At 37.3% G+C, this 17786-nt stretch overlaps 2 protein-coding genes across 2 annotated transcripts in view; one reads left to right on the top strand and one right to left on the bottom strand.

The window, feature by feature from the left end:
* The first annotated feature begins 1322 nt into the window (after positions 1–1322).
* LOC121726977 (centaurin-gamma-1A) overlaps positions 1323–17786 on the top strand; it is a 240349-nt gene continuing 223885 nt past the window's right edge. Inside the window, exon 1 of the mRNA XM_042114641.1 lies at positions 1323–1768. Within this exon, the coding sequence (XP_041970575.1) occupies positions 1573–1768 (196 nt within the window). The 5' untranslated portion in view covers positions 1323–1572. The remainder of the gene's footprint in view (positions 1769–17786) is intronic.
* LOC121726984 lies at positions 14257–16927 on the bottom strand. The gene is made up of 3 exons (XM_042114651.1): positions 16406–16927; positions 15733–15824; positions 14257–14869 (listed from the first exon to the last, which is right to left on the bottom strand). The coding sequence occupies exons 1-3, from the start codon at positions 16653–16655 to the stop codon at positions 14285–14287; spliced, it is 927 nt and encodes a 308-aa protein (XP_041970585.1). The 5' UTR covers positions 16656–16927; the 3' UTR covers positions 14257–14284.

A 17786-nucleotide genomic window follows, 5' to 3' on the forward strand; every position in this document is an offset into this window, starting at 1 on the left:
TCGTAACATGCCGGCATTTTTGCATGGCGGCCATTGAGACCTGTCGGAAAAGTATGGCAAGGTGATTTTCGTGAATCGATACTCGACTATGATTAGCTATGCAAAAATTTGCCTGGTACAAATGGTTCAATTTTTCTATTAAAATTAATGTATTCGCGTCGGTATGGCGGGCTGTAAGCCACACCCGAGAAGTATGGCATTACGCTACCGCCTACTTATTTTTGTTCGACTATCTGAAAATACAAGCATTGTTGTGGAACAAAATCGACACGCCACGCGTTTGGGCTGCCAGTGCGAGCGCTATGACCATCATTTTCCTTTTGGCCTTTACGTAATTATACCCCTGTAGAACCGTCAGCCTGGTACAAATGACCAAGAATTTTGTGTCACCATCTCCAGGCCTATTATAGGTAAAAGTGCGCTTCTTACGTCTTTAGCGCAACTTCAGTCGGTGCTCGGACTATTAATAATAAATAATCATTAATAATTAATTATGGTTCCTTCTTATTGATTTTATCTTTTTTTAATTTTTCCGCCTTCTTTATAATTCACTCATCCTCTACGAAAAAAAAACCTACTCTTGCTACAGAGGCGAACCATTGTTTGTTTGATGATTCTGCTCTCTCTTGACTCCTTTGATATCCAGGAGACTCTATCTAGGCTCTAATAACAAAAGTAAATAATATTTACACTAAAAGGCTTAATTTCTGCGATTAAGTATTACAGCAAACATAATATTCGAAGGTAATAATCTCGGCTATGCAATCAGACCATTTGTGAATCTTATCTTTTAATACCTTTATTAGCTTCTTCTTGATAAGGGAAATAAAATATAAATAGTACAGCGTATCTACATTTTACTTGATCATACGTATCCTGCCTACTGAGTCCTGGCGGGCGGGGGCACAGATGCGAAACTAAAAATTATTAATTTTATTTGATTTACAATATCATGAACTCTACCAACGAAAACTATCTAGATAAGTAGTACCTTCATTAGCTTTGAAAAAAAAGAAAGAAAACTTGTAAAATGATTTTACTATTTAATATAATTTACAGTCAGATTACATTTCAGTGTATATAAATTTTAGGAAGAAAATCCTGAGAAATTAACTAAAATGTTCATAACGCCATCTGGCGTTATACTATATAAACAATATATATACAGAGCCATCTATGTTCAACATTAAAAATTAAATTCACATTGCAGTGGCTTACGTAGTGAAACAAATCGCTAACAGATGGCGCTGGAGGCATAAATATTTTATTTGACAGATCGTAATTTAGACGCGTACAATATGCCACAGTTCGGTAATGGCCGCCGCCGGGGTGGTCTCATAGTCGAGTGCTATCAGTGCGTCAACAGTTGATTGATTGTTTACCTTATTTGCATCTACATTCCCAGCAAAACAATCACTGTTTCGGGTGTGGAATCGTGTGTTTTTCGATACTATCGTGTAGAAATACTGAGTTTTTGTGATCTTCGACTGTATTTCACGAGCCGCTCACGTAGCGTTGAGATGAGAATGCATAGTCCGTTGTAGTGTTGTGTTGTGGTTACTACCTAGCTAGATGCTGGGCTTCAGGAGCAACATGTGCAACCGGCAGCACACGCAGGCTTGCCTGAACACGTCCCTGTCTATACGGCAGGAGATCCAGAGGTTTGAAAGCGTTCACCCTTCGATCTACGCCTTGTACGACCTGGTGGAGCTGGTTCCGGACCCGCTGCTGGCCCAGCAGATCAGGGATCACGTCGTCGCTATAGAAGGTAAGTGGAGTCACCTGTTCCACTAAACTTGAACCGCGCCGTGGTAATGTTTACGCGTGCTAATGTAGCGTTTCTAAGGCGACGCTACCCGTGTTTTGCGTTGATAAGACACGTTGGATAACCTATTTATTGATTTTGCGAGCTGATTAAATGAGTAATATAACCGGTTTTTATCACTGCATAATGGATATCATCAAACGCGATGAAAAAACAATAGAAATATGAAAGTTAACATGTAGAGATTGTAGAGGCTGTGTATTGTGTTAGAATACGATGGGTAAAGAAAGTTTATCTAAAATTGTCCCAGTTACCTGGATATGAATATCTCGTAGCGTGCAAAGTAAATTATTCACATACGAACCTAGTAGCCTTAAAATTGGCTCTGTAATATTTAATGCTGACATAGAGAATCGATATTTAACCAATATAGAGAAATACTTTGTACGTATTTAAAACAATCTTACTGCCGCACTCAGAGTGGAACATTAATTACTTAAATGCAATTAATTCAACATTTTGACATAAGCCCCATACATTATCTGTCAAACTCTTCATTAGATTGAAGGTTAATCATAATTAAGTAAATGTCTATGAGTACGGCGGTAAAGCATTTAAAATTATGCGTCGATAAATAAAATTTTGATACCTGTCATTAAGCTAATCGTTAATTTGTAATCATGACAGAAACAGGTGAAACCATGTCAGAAACAGGTGAAGCATGGTACTAAACGAAAGTAAACTATATTAACTATTTGTTAACAAGGCTTATTACTACTAATTATTTCCTAATGAGGAATTTTTACTACTTTCTATTGTAATCTTTTTAAATGGATCTCATGGTAGAGGGTAGAGAACTGAAGACCTTCAGAATAATCGGCCAGGTGCGAGTCATACTCGCGCACGAACGGTTCCGTACCATTATATTAAAGACTAGCTGTTGCCCGCGACTTCGTCCGCGTGGACTTCAGTTTATAGCGCGCGATGTCAACAAAATTGGTGTCAAAAGCTTTTATAAAAAAACCCTGGTACCCCTTAAATCAATACAGCTGTGCAGTGTGCAAACAATAAGTACTTCATTTTTGTATGTTAAACTTTATATATTATGCCAAATTTTAAAGCTTATTTAGCCCCCCAATTACACAACTTTACCCATAAACTATTTATCATTGATAGGTTTAGCCCCAATTTCACCAACGTCTGTTAGTGTTAACAGCTTGTTAAAATATCCTGTCTTCTCTTTCATTCATATGAAAAACGAAACAGCTAACGTGATACTAATTCGAGCATTAACTTTAACAGTCGTTGGTGAAATTTGGTCTTAAGGTTACGTCACTGCTTGCACAGATAAAGTACTGAGTTATTTAATACCGTAGAATAGATATAACAATCGAAAAAAATCGAGACTTAAATGTAAGATGATACCACCTCTTATAGAAAGACTTTTGAGCAAGCGTCAGCGCGATGTAGAAGACGCACGGCGCCATCTATTATGAATTTTTTGAACAAATTTACGACCCTTACAACCCTTTTTTCCAGTAAAAAAGTAGCCTATGTCCTTTCTCAGGCTTTAGACTATCAGTATACAAAATTTCATTACAATCGGTTCGGTAGTTTTGGCGTTTGGCGTGAAAGCGAGACTGACAGACAGACAGACAGACAGAGATACTTTCGCATTCATAATATTAGTACAGATTATGTGCACACTGCACAGCTGTTTTTTGGGTATTTTGATTAATTAAGGGCCGCGCTACACCGGAATGGCAGCGGCGAGGCGAGCACTTTCAGCGCTGCCATTCCGGTGTAGCGCGGCCCTAAGAGGGGTACCACTTACCAGGGTTTTAAAAAGTTTTTAAATTTGACACACATTTTGTTGACACCGCGCGCTATAAACTAAAGTCCACGCGGACGAAGTCGCGGGCAACAGCTAGTTATGAATAAAAACAATAATATATAATAAAGTAGGTATGATTAGTTCTGTTATAATAATGAAGTAAAAAATAAAGCGCCATCTGTTTTCATATATTAGAATTAAAATGTAAAAATATTTTCTGGATGGAATATAGGCCAACACAACACACTCGAACTCCTTAGAAATGCAGTAGGATTTCTATAAGATAAGATAGATTGATTATTATTATAGCAAGTGATAATATTATTAAACATAATATTCTAACGTATTAAAAACTATAAACAAAAACATTATAACTAATAAGTATGATTAGTTCTATGTTACAACGAAGTAAAAAAAAAGCGCCATCTGTTGAATCGTATTAGAACTAAAATGTTCATTGCATCGCGTCGATATATTTCTGGATTTTTTATAATATTATACATAAAATATATTTAAGATTTTTGAAATATTATTTTAATACACATCCAAGACCCAGGAACATTGAAAACTTTTTGTTCCGCCTGCGGGACTCGAACCCAGGACCCCCGGGATGAGCGCTGGCCACGCGCAATGCGAAGTAATTTTCATCGATATTTTCATGGAAATAAGATATTTTCCCACATCAAAATGTAGCCTATGTCCTTTCTCAGACTCTAGAATAACTGTGTACAAAATTTCATTGCAATCGGTTCAGTAGTTTTGGCGTGAAAGCGAGACAGACAGACAGACAGACAGACAGACAGACAGACAGAGATACTTTCGCATTTATAATATTAGTATAGATTGCCAGAACCCAATTATTATTTTGTAAGTTACAGGTCAAATTAAGAAAAAAGTCGTCTTCATGGTAGAGTTTAATTTTTTAATTTTGCCTCTGTAATAAACGCTATTCCGATGAAAGAATTATATGTAATTTGCCAAAATACAATTATTAACAGAAACATTTTCGAATCACACGCAAAAAATTTACACTTAAACTAAACTAAATGCACGATAAGAGTTAACTTTATCCTTGGGCAAAAACTGGCTGTATAGATAGGTACGACAAAGAAGGCTGCCAAGATTTCAAGGGGAGCCAAAATACAATTATTGCTAAGCTGACAAGATAATTATTACGATAATTTGTACTTAACACCAAAAGCGTCAGCTAATAAAGGTTGCTAATTTAGTTACTTATTAAAATGTTGATGTACGACATGTACTAAGGCAATCTACTGAAATATATATTCTTCTAAATTCTAATAGATACACGTAAATATGATTGTTTCTTACATAAAACCTTTACTTGATATCCAAAGTCCTTAGATTCTATACAATTTGTAAACATAAAGTCGTAAATTTTTTCTCTTAGATCCAGTCCACATAGGGTTGCGTCGACGCAGCGCTGCCGTTGCGTTGTTTTACATATAGATAACCAAGGTGTTCACATGGCGCGCTGCGTCGTCGCGACGCACACATGACGGACAGCTGCAGCCCCCGAGACGAAGCGGCCGGCCGTGCGTCAAAATGTTTGCGTTGCGACGAAGTAACGCAAAGCGCCGTGTGGACTGGCTCTTATCAGTCACTTAGCACATAACGCGTTTGCTTTGAAGATTGCCTTATCGCCTCAATTAGCCTTTCGAGCTATTACGATAAGTGGATCTTACTCTTAACATTACAAACACTTGAATTTTGCACATAGTGTAGATTTAACATTATTTCAAGTATTTTTTGTTATTTGTAATTACCTCTACACGCTTACAACTCAAGAGATTCCTTCCTCACTTATTTATGTTCCGTTTCTAATATTTCTTGACGGGACTTTATCTTTTCACGAGCGTTTTTGATTGGCTTTCATCAACACGTTAACCAATCAAGTACTCCGATACATCGGTAAACTCCTGTCAAAGACTTCAGAAACAGAGCGTAACTCTGTCAAAAAACTGCCAAGGAAGGTTGCAAATTGCAATGCTACTTCATTATAGGGTATAGGGCTCGTAGGCTAGAGTCGAGAATCGAGATAGATGCCTTCTATGTTCCGTCCAAAAAGAACTTGACAACGAGAGAAAACTACTGTATTATTAGAGGGAGAGAAACATTGGTATCTTGATGGACATTCCACGGCCAACGACCCGATAACCACTAAATTCTTTCAATAAAAATAAGCGGTCAAAGCTGCCTGGCGCTCCGCCAGACACCAGTTATTGGTATTTAATGAGAAAATACGACGTCTCCGCCAAACAGCCGTGTGATTGCCAATAAGTTGTAAAGAAATTGTGATTGTCGTCACTTGTCGATAGGACCACCAAGCTATGAGCAATCTCACGATGGCAGAGATGAAACACTAGAAAAATCTAAATAAGATAATGTTGTAGAGAACAAAGACCTTTGTAGAGCATATTCTTTTGCTTAAAGTCTTACATTTAAAATATCCTCCTTTCTAGAAAGTTGGTAAAATATTTGTAAATCTTAAGATTCTTAGGCCCAATTTTACTAACGTCTGTTAGTGTTAACAGATTGTTAATTAAAAAATGAAAGAGGTACCGTGCTACTAATTCGAGCATTAACTTTAACAGTCGTTGGTGAAATTGGGTCTTAACTTTAAAACATGATGGATAAACCTGATTGCCACCATGATAACACAGTAAGCGCAGGGGCAATCATATTATAATATTATTGTAATACCTAAAATATGCACTTCTACATTAATCGCCTGCATTTGTCCTTCGTGATTCATAACCTAACGTAAAGAGGAACCTTAATATTCGATATGGAAGAACCATATCGAATATTAAGGTTCCTCTTTAATATTTCATTTCATATCAATTTCATATAAGTTACTCTGCTACAATATTTCCAAGTTTGTTCCAAGCGAAATCGCTCCTTAATAGCGGGATCGCATGTGAGTGTTGACAGTTTATATTGATTGGTGAAAACCAAAATGTTCACGTCGATAATCGTTTGTTTCGGATAAGGGTGTGTTCACAAAAGTAGGAAACGACATAGTGAAATCGCAGAAAATTTGCTTAACATTTTGTTTAAATTTCCAATGCTTTCATCCATATAAAATGTATTTTTTTATATAAAATTATAACACCCATACTATTATATTATAACATCTGCCCGTCTTACTTTTTATTCAGATGGAAATTTATAAAAAGATACTTTGAATCCCAACTTAGACGAGGACAAGGGCATTGATTAGTTTTTAGCCCTTAAATTAACCCTTAAATTTAAATTTTCACGCGATTACCAAATTTTCGCGCACAGATGATTTTGTGATCGCTTCCATTCGCGCAGTTTTTTGCGAATTCACGTCGTGTGAAGGTCGATTCAGACCTGCAAAGCGACGCGTAGAATTATTAATTTGTAAAGTATGGATTGGACAGATTTCAACTGCGTGAGACGTGTTACAAATCTGTCAATTCAACAAACATTTAGAAATACATATACGCGTCGCGTTGCGGTCTAAATTGACCCTAACATGTCACGTATTTGCACGTTACATTTTACTGTGCACGGACCCTAATGTTTACCTCACGTCACGTGGGGCTGCGTGTCGACTGACGGGCGGATAACAGTACAGAGCGCGGTAAACTGTGACGGCTGATGGATTCTTAACCTCCGCAGATAGGCAGCTCTGTGGCATATGAAATGTGGCGACGGTAGTGCTATTTCTATCAGGTGACCCGTTTGCTCGTTTGCCCCGTTATTTTATTTTAAAAAGTTAAGAGGGCTCGCGTTACTGGGAAAGTTACAATGCTTAATTTATACTATGCGTAGAATGAGTTTAGGGTACTTCTTTTAAACTATGACTGATAGAAGTATTCATAATGAATAAATAAAATAACAATGTTTGAAAATTCGTTGAAATTGGCTTTAAATCGAGAAGTTATTTTAACTTTGTTTTCAATTCATTAAATTAAAAGTAATCTAGGTACTATGTCCTTTCCCGGAACTGAATGTAGGTATTCTACTTGCTTAGTTTAATCAACATCTTTCTGATGTCTTTTATAATAATATGTCTTCATAATTTATGTTTATAAAACTCCTACAGCACAAGAGTTTCTTAGTGTAAGTGCTGCGCAAATAACAAGATATTCTATGTAATAACAGCTTTATATGTCTTTATAAAATGTTATGTATATATTTTTCTGATGGGAATAAACTATTTAAACTTTTTTAACATCCGTCTTACAGTTTAAGAATAAGCTTGCTGTACTTAACAAAACCCTAACTTAACAAATAACTGTTTCCTGGGCTCATGTTAAAAAAGACAACAATGTCGTGCAATTCCTAGAAATTGGCGATTACAAGTTTATATTTTATAATGCAATATATATACATATATGTCTTATTACTTTTTTTGGACGGATGCTTGAATGATGACTTGACTTTAAAATATTATATACAAAAATAATTTAAATGTTTTATTCAGGCATCTTCACTGACGTCTAGGAACGGTAATTACAAGTTTAAATATAAATAGCGCCAATAATATCCATTACTTTGAAATTAATTTAAGGAAACCAACAATAATAAAATATTTAGTAATTTTGTAAATCCGCATTTCTTTATAATATTATTTATTATTAGGGAAACGAATAAGGCAATAACAAATAAATACGTCCGTACGTCCGTTTGTCCGTGGCCCGTGCTTTCATTGAGCGAGTTTTTGTCGAGTTCATTGTCTCTGCAGCAAATGGAGCGTTTAGCAGCATTGAACAGTAAACAGCAATAAACCAGCAACAATGCAGTGCCCCGTTGCTGGCGGGGCATTGTGCAATATCCTTTGTTAATTGGTACATGTACCCCATACCTTATATTGTGCCTGTAACATATTGTGCGGCTATTGTTTTAAACACGTGACCCAGACATTTGTTTCTCCATAGTCCAAATTACACTCACGCACGGGCTCCAAGAAATTAGGATGCAATTTATGAGCGAGGCGATTGCGCGGTAGATCTTCATAGTCAAACACGGTCGCGCACCGCTTTTTAACCGTCAGATATTTGGAATTTGGGCACGGAGTTGTAAGAACTGGAAGTCCCAATGCAAACATTGGGACGCCCATTCTCGTCCGTGAAGGAAGAGCAGGTAGGTTAAGGTATATAACTTGTAAGCGTTTGATTAGCTATTACAACCTGTCTGTATCATTGCTGTACATTGTACAATCAACTCGTAAGTCGTAACCTATGTCCCTTCTCCCTCCGTTCCTACCAGACTTTCGCTTTATACAGCTACAGTACATTTACATTATTACATGACGCCCGCAACTCTGATGCGCCAAAATGAGTTTATCGCGCTATAACCGTACATTTTTTGGGTATAAAAAGTATCCTTAGATGTCCTTTCCTGGGACTCAAAGTATCTCGATACCAAATTTCAGCAAAATCGGTTCAGCGGTTCGAGCGTGTAGTGGTAACAGACAGACAGACACAATTTCGCATTTATAATAATTAGTATTAAAGTATCTATTATTCTACACTAATATTATAATTGGGAAAAGTTTGTTTGTTTGTACGCGCTAATCTCAGGAACTACTGGTCCGATTTCAAAAATTATTTCAGTGTTAGGTCTAGAAAAATATTTAATGCACGTTAAGACTAATAGGAGCGAAGAAATAGAGGAAAGTGTGGAAAAAACGGAGGAAATTATTTGAAACGGCTTATTTGAACGTACTGGAGCAATTTTTATGTTATTTGGCACACATGAAGAATAGATCACGTAAAAGGACATAGGTTTCTTTTTTTGCGGAAAAATGTACGGTTTACGACATTCCTAAATTACGCGGGCGAAGCCGCGCGGAACATCTAGTTACAATATAATAGTTGTATAGTAGGAACTAGGATAGGCGGACGACAAAGTATGATAAAACTTCCTCGCACAAGTGTGCCAGGAACTGGATGTTGGAACACAACGGTGGTTTTCCTGCCACCGGATCAAGTGAAAGTAACATGTACCTGTTTTCTAAACATCATGTCAAAGGCATTAAGAACCAGGAAGCTAGTTGACAAACTTCTTGGTTTTATTTGATTTGGACTATCCCTGTTTTGATATCAAGATAGGGTTTTATAGGCTTACTGGCTCTCCACAAAATACTAGAGCTATTATCAGGAAATTAAAATGACCATTGACCAATGACTGATCAAAGTAATGATTGTGAATTTAATAAGTAGGTCAAAACTTACAAAAATAATATTATTCTCTCTGGGTTAGTCTCTCCCTAGAGTGCACCTGACCCGAACTTGACTACATACTTAAACCTAGATCTCAAAATCTGTAAGGTCTAGAAAACTGATCTTTTTACACAAGTAACTTCAGTTCCTGAATGCTCAAGACGAAAACACGATTAGTGAAAAAATGCTCGATAGTTTTTTTTTTTTTTTTTTTAAATAAAGCCTTGTTTTAGACACATTTTTGCTTGGATCTTCGAAGTTTCTTTAATATTTTTTAATATATCTAAAAAGGCATTGATAAAACCACTCAAAATACTTTTTTTCACAATCGTTATAGTTCGTCTTTTATTCATTAAAATTCTTCATTCTAGTAAAACGTGAGTAAAACTAACTTGGCGATGATTCCGCGTCGTCCTTTTTCACCTGGCATATGAAAGACGGGCGTGAGTGTGAAGAGGAGTACAAGTGTACTATATATAATATTATAATATAGTATAGTTGACGTTAATAGGAAAATGCACAAGAACCTCCCTGACCGGTTGGCGGATGAAATTGGGAAAAAGTGAAACTTTTTACGGAACATTCCGGAACAATTGTGCGCTTGACGGCTTGACGGATTCTGTGGAATTTTAACTCAAAATTGGTGAAATATTGATTTTTTGCCCGTTTTTCACCAAAGAGATGCCAGTGATTTCCGGAGAAAATAGCTGTGCGAGAAATTGTTGATTAAATCAGCCTTTTTGAGATGAAATCATTGAGAACCTAACGTGAACGTGGACGTAGGTACATTACATAAAAGAACAGGACGAAAATCAAAATTTCATGGTATTTGGACATAAACTCCGTAATTAAAATTATTTAATTCAATATCTCTGAGTGTAGCTCTAGTACATTCTACAGACGAGCTCTTTAATAACTTTAAAAACTGTGGTTGTGGTGTTGGTTTGAAAGCCTCTCGAATTTTGGAGTTTTTTAGGGTTCCGTACCCAAAGGGTAAAAACGGGACCCTATTACTAAGACTTCGATGTCTGTCCGTCTGTATGTCTCCAGGCTGTAACTCAAGAACGGTAATAGCTAGAGAGTTGAAAATTTCACAGATTATGTATATCTGTTGCCACTCTAACATTAACCAATACTAAAAACAAAATAAATTTTATTTAATATTTAAGGGGGGCTTCCATACAAAAACACATTTTTTTTCCTATTTTTGCTCTATAGTGGTACGGAACCCTTCCTACGCGAGTCCAACTCGCACTTGACCAATTTTTTCCATTTGTAACAAGGAAATACTGGCACATTTTGTAGACTAAGTAGCTGGTTTAGAAGACAGTCAATTATCGCGAATCACCGGCCGCTTCCCGTGATCCCCAATCACGTGACTAACATGAATTTGCCATTATCCCACTGTATTAGGTAATTAAAGTGAACTCCTCCGAGAATGTTCCAGTGATTCCCCGTCACACTACATTAGCTGAGTCGGTCGTCACTATAAAATTAAGAAATGTGTGGATGAAGTGGACTTAACTAACATTTTACAACATGAGAGCAATTTTACTCATTTAATCCCTCATAATTTGAACAAACCTTACAGTAAGTTACCTACTTTATCATTTAGCTAATATAATATAGCTATACATAGAATTCATATTTTTTTATTTCAAATAATTTTGTCGGTCCTAAAGCCTCCATATATTAAAAAAACCGGCCAAGTGCGAGTCGGACTCGCGCACCGAGGGTTCCGACAGCTTAAAGGTATTATAGACCTGAGTATTTGGTATGAATTTCAATTTAATACCTCTACGCGTTTATGAGGAAATGGGTAGTAAGTTTAAAATTATTAAAAAAAAATATATTATGTGATGTAACTAAAAATTTATGGTTTTCGTAATTTTTCCTTTATCTATGCTATAAGACGTTGCTTCGTACCAAATTTCAAGATTCTGAGTTCACGGGAAGCACCCTGTAGGTTTTGATTCCCTTGCAAGTGTCGAAAATTTGCGGCATAAACGGCTGTATCTTTTGATTGCGTTGGCTTAGAAGTTTGATTTTTTCACAGCTTCAAGGGACAGTAGACCTGAGTAATTGATATAAATTTCAGCTTCATACCTCCACGCGTTCCTGAGAAAAAGGGTCTTGACAGACGGACGGACGGACAGACGGACAACAAAGTGATCCTATAAGGGTTCCGTTTTTTCCTTTTGAGGTACGGAACCCTAAAAATGAGTTTTTAAATTGTTAATCTAATCATGTCTTCAAATATTTTCTGTCATTGTTTTCGCTTTCTGTTTTAATTTATATTCAAAGCGAAATTTCCAAAGAGATTCCTAGGAAATTATCTTTGAGTAAATTAGGTTAGGTTAGCTCTATGAATAAATAAGATACGAATAACGGCTTGTCCACATCTCTACGTCACGACGTCGTCAACGTGGAACGGTGCGGTAACGTGGCACGGTGCGTTGTCGTGACGTGAAAATATACGTCAACGTAACGTAAAAATGCACGTCACATTTTGCGTCTTTTAGAACGAAAGTAACGAAAAAGAAAACTCCTAGATATGTCTTTGGAAATTTCGCTTTAAATATTAATTACATATTAAAACAGAAAGTGAAAACAATGACTGAAAAAAATATATTTTGAAGAAGACATGATTGGATTAACAATTTTAAGGCCCTGTTTCACCGCTTCCTGATAAGGCTATCCACCACTTAATTTGACAGATGGAGTATGAAAAATCTGTCAAATAACCCTATCGGGCACCTTATCAGGAAGCGGTGAAACAGGCCATAAAACTCGTACAAACGAATGCTAGCATTGTTGCTAGGAGGTAATGTCACAGCTACGTTACGTTGTTACGTGGTTTCTAGCTTAGTTTACATACCGGTGAACGAGACACGATAGAATATCTATTGTGTCTCGTTTTCCCACGATCGACGGGTAATTTATAGTGACTTGTTAATTTAAGGGACTGACTTGTATTTAAGCGTATTGGATCCATATTGCATGGATAATACTCTGAATACAATGACCGTGACGTTGAGACGTCAGCAACTGGTCAAATGGTGGGTATGCTGGCGAGCCAATTAAGTATATTATGTAGAAAAACTCTTATCATGAGGATTCTACACTAACAAATACATAGTTGGCCGTATTATATAACGAATAAGAATGATCCTCACGTAATCTTCGCGCGGCTAATATCAATAGTTGGGCTTAAATTCAGGAGCGATTTTCAATGGGACCTTTTGTCAGAGGCGAATCCCATTTTGGCGGAAAAGCTCCGATGGCGGGCGCAGAATCGTGCGACTATTTTTAAGTTATTGCCCGAGTTAATACAGGTAATGGATTTTTATTATATCGGAGGTCCAATTCACTTAAGGCACATAATAATATGACTATAAAATGGGATTGCCTCTATTATTCACTGCTCTATTATTGCTTGGTGACTTTGTTGTATGTATTTGAAAGATGCGTTGTGGATATTTTAGTGTCTGAAACGTCACAATATAACGTGGTATTGTTAATTTCGTCTTCCTTTGACGAGTGGGTGTAGGTGTTTACTGCTTAAATGGTGCGTGATCCATTACTTTAATTTAGTAGTATGTGATATTTGAGTAGGTGTACTGTACAATACAAAATCCTTTGAGTTCCCTAGCAAGCGTTTCATTATATTATAGTGACTATCATTATCTCGAGAAGTACAGGTACTGTTGAATCTGTCCCTCGATTGCGCTAATTGATTCCCACATTAATAATTAATATAGCTCTAAAGGTGGGTACAGACTGGTGAAACGTAACATGAAATGTATAATTCTGCCTTTCATTGCATGTTCGCTGCAAGCGTGGACGCATAGCGCGCTCTTAACGCGCATTCACTACGAACCTCCCGCGTTCGTCTGTTTCCGCCATTCTGCCGCGAACACGGCCCTTCGATACACGTTTTTTTCGTGCGCGTCACTTACAAAACCATAGATCACACGAAGCATGGAGTCCGAAGACCACGTTCTTGCTATGACGATTATCAGTACTTCATTATTAATAATACATCAACTCATGAAAACACGCCGAAGACCCCGACGTTGGTGGCGGACAGAATTGTATAAACGGAGAGAAGGTAGAGAACTGCTTACTGATATGAATTTTCAGCACATAAGTGGACAATACAAAAACTTTACTAGGATGACGCCAACAGACTTTGAAAATTTACTCGAGATGATTGGACCAAGAATTAGTCGAAACCATACAAATTTAAGAGCTCCAATTTCAATCCAAGATAGGCTAGCAATAACACTTCGATTTTTAGGTTCCGGGGACTCTTACACAAGTCTGCAGTATACGTTTAGAGTATCGAAACAATCCATAAGTGCTATTGTACCTGAAGTGTGCGCCGCAATAATGGAGGAATTAAAAGAATACATTAAGGTACGTATTATGAAAATCTTTATTTATGTTTAGAAGTGTCTTTATTTATCACATTAAATCATTAAAGTCATCCATAGAAGACGTGTAAGACTCTTGTGAAGAGACCGACAAGGGCGGCTGGTTGGTTGGATAGTCAGTAGTATCTTCATTTCTTGCCGTAGTATAGCCATAGGGTCCCGCTTCGTTTGTGCCCGATGGTGGTCCGGCCGATGTTGAGGGACGATTAGAATATCCGGTCAGATCCACACAGTTCTGTCTTGCCCTGGATAAATAGTCATCTTGGTGTGAACCATATGCATGGTTATTTTGATGACGCCACGATTCGTAATATCCCCTGTCAGCTTTCATAATTATTTCAAAAATTGCATGTTCGACCGAAGTCCTAGTTTGTGGAGAATAACTAGTCATTTTAGCCCCTATAAAGGAAGCGAAACTTTTCGTTGTATCAGAAATACCTATCGAATTGTCCAATTTGTTGGCTGTTGTTTTCAGTATTCCCATCACATCTGAGAGCACATTGTCATCCCTCCTGGTTTGTTTAGCGCTCTTTGGACTACATTCATTTGGTAGTACTGGAGGGGTGAACACATTTTGGTCGGCAGTGTTTTCCAAGTCCGAGCGATGAAGTGACTCCTAAAAATGCAAAAAATAATTAATTGTTTTCTTTTTAGATACCAACGACAGCCGAAGCCTGGTTGAAGATAAGCAAGGAGTTTGAAGACCGGTGGAACTTTCCACACTGTTCAGGGGCATTAGACGGAAAGCACGTTATACTTGAAGCACCTATCAAAAGCGGAACCGAGTTCTATAATTATAAACAAAATTTTAGCATCGTTTTGTTTGCTCTAGTTGATGCAGATTATAATTTTCTATTCGTAGACGTGGGATGCCAAGGGAGAATTTCAGATGGCGGAGTTTTCAAAGATACCACATTATATGATATGATAGAGAATCACACAATAAACCTGCCATCGCTGCGTCCACTCCCCGATAGAAATATTTCCATCCCATATTTTTTTGTAGGCGATAGTGCCTTTGCTTTAAGTGAAAACTTGATGAAACCATATGGTGGGACACCTCCAAAGGGTTCATCGAAGAGAATATTTAATTACCGATTAAGTAGAGCTAGACGGATTGTTGAGAACGTATTTGGAATTATATCGTCTGTGTTCAGAGTTTTAAGAAAACCAATGCTTTTACAGCCTGATAATGCTGAATTGGTAGTTATGGCAATCGTTCTTCTACATAATTATTTGAAACGTCATTCTAGAAACGTGTTCATAACTCCAGGATTAGTTGATCAGGAGGTAGAAGGAATTTTAAATGAAGGTTCGTGGAGGCGAAATAATGACGACATGACATCATTACTGCCCATAAGAAATATTCCCAGACGATCACCTGCACATCTAAATGCTATTAGAGATGAATTGGCTGATTATTTTACGAAAGAAGGAAAGGTTTCTTGGCAAGACAGATGTTCATAGAATAATCCATACCGTATTTTTTCTCTTTCTCGGTGTGTTCCTGTCGTCTAAGAACTTCAAAGCATCATAGGCAAACCATCGACTTATGTATGTTTCCGAGGCACCTGCAACCGAGTAATACAAAGTTAATTGTTTAGGATAAATAAATAATGTAGCTGAAACATGAGGTTTGAATTCCTTTTTCTCGTTTTTGCATCGAAATTGGTCCATCCGTTTAAGCGCTACGATGCTACAGACAGACAGGCCCACAGTTTTAGGGGTCAGACTTATAACACCCCTCGTTTTACGTCAGAAGTAAACAATTACACATTCTCGTGGTATTTTTTATACACTTACATTACCACTTACATTACAATACAGGCTGTCCCGTAAATAGTACGACATACTGCCAGAGGTTAAAGTACTCATCAATACGAACAACTTTTACTATGGGACCAACTTCGAAATCGCGAAAAAAAATCAGCTGTGGCAGTATGTCGTAGTATTTACGGGACATCCTGTATGTCTTTATCTACCATTATACTTTATGTAGATACTATGTGGTTAATGTTGCTGGTTTCACAATGTTATAGATTTAAATACCAAAATTTTACACTAATTAATGTGATTACCTACTGTTTGTTAATCTTTATAAATGAAGAAAAAAAAAAACAATAATAATACAAACATTAATCATTATTCTTACCTTTTCCTGTCCCCTTTGATTTTTTTTCCTTCAGCTTTTCGCGGCGGTATGAAGAGAGAAGACTAACAATTTTGTTGTTGCATTTTTCTACAGTCATTGACATCAACTTTGCGATTTCCGACCACGCATCTTGCTTAAGATTTTTCTTAAAATAGTTTTCATTTTGTGGGTTCCACAAAATTTCACGAACTCTGTACGCATCTATCAAGCAAAATGCTTTTTCCTCACTCCACGCAGTGTCGTCCTCCATGTTCGTTGCGTGCACGTGTTGATTTCAAAACGACCGTCCACGTTGGCTGCTCCGCGCACACTGCGCGCCCCTTTGTGTTCGTTCGAAAAACCGACAAATCACGGATCGCTCCGCGCGCGGCTTGTAATGCTCGTAGCGTGCGCGTGAAATGCACATTTCGCGCGCACAAGACGTCCAAACTATGAGAAATTGTTACAAAGTGTGTTACCTTTCATGATACATTGCAGCAATGTGTACGGTGAATTCTTTCATTGCATGACACATTGCATGTTACGTTTCACCAGTCTGTACCCACCATAACGTAGTTTCAACCTTTCAGTGTCAAATGAACGCGAGGAGAAACGCGTTTAAGAGCTCACCTGACTCCAAAAATCAAACATCGTCCTTCTCTCTTTACACTCACGCCCGTCTTTCATATGCCAGGTGAAAAAGGACGGCGCGGAATCATCGCCGAGTTAGTTTTACTTGAATAAAAGACGAACTATAATGATTATGAAAAAAGTGTTTTGAGCAAATTTAGGTATTATCAATTTCTTTTTAGATATTAAAAAATATTAAAGAAAAGACAGCAAACTTCGAAGATCCAAGCGAAAATGTGTCTAAAACAAGGTTTTTTGTAAAAAAGAAACTATCGAGCATTTTTTGAGTAATCGTGTTTTCGTCTTGAGCATTTAATCTTTATGAACTGAAGTTACTTGTGTCAAAAAATCAGTTTTCTAGACCTTACAGATATTGAGATCTAGGTTAAAGTATGTAGTCAAGTTAGGGTCATATGGGCTCTTAAATAGGATAAAGTACTGCAATGTTTTCACGCTAGAGGCAGCAGCAGCATGGACAGTAAACAAAAAGTTTTGTGCGACGTTTGACAACGTTCCTGTCAATATTCTGACATGGCGTGTCCACTGTGCTGGTGCAACACAAGGTAGCGCTTTGCTGCGCCTAATTGTGAACCTGTCAAATAACGCAAAGGTATTTCGACAGGATTCCTATTTCCAACTCGATTTAAACTAAACTTAGCATAATCGGGGTACTAGGGCCGGTATAAATAGTCAGTACTTAAGATGCGACCCGGTCGCAAGACGCAGTTCTGTGATTGGTCCAAATTTTGACAGCCAACCAATCACAGAGCCT

This window comes from Aricia agestis, chromosome 5, assembly GCF_905147365.1.
Source record: "Aricia agestis chromosome 5, ilAriAges1.1, whole genome shotgun sequence".
Taxonomy (NCBI): domain Eukaryota; kingdom Metazoa; phylum Arthropoda; class Insecta; order Lepidoptera; family Lycaenidae; genus Aricia; species Aricia agestis.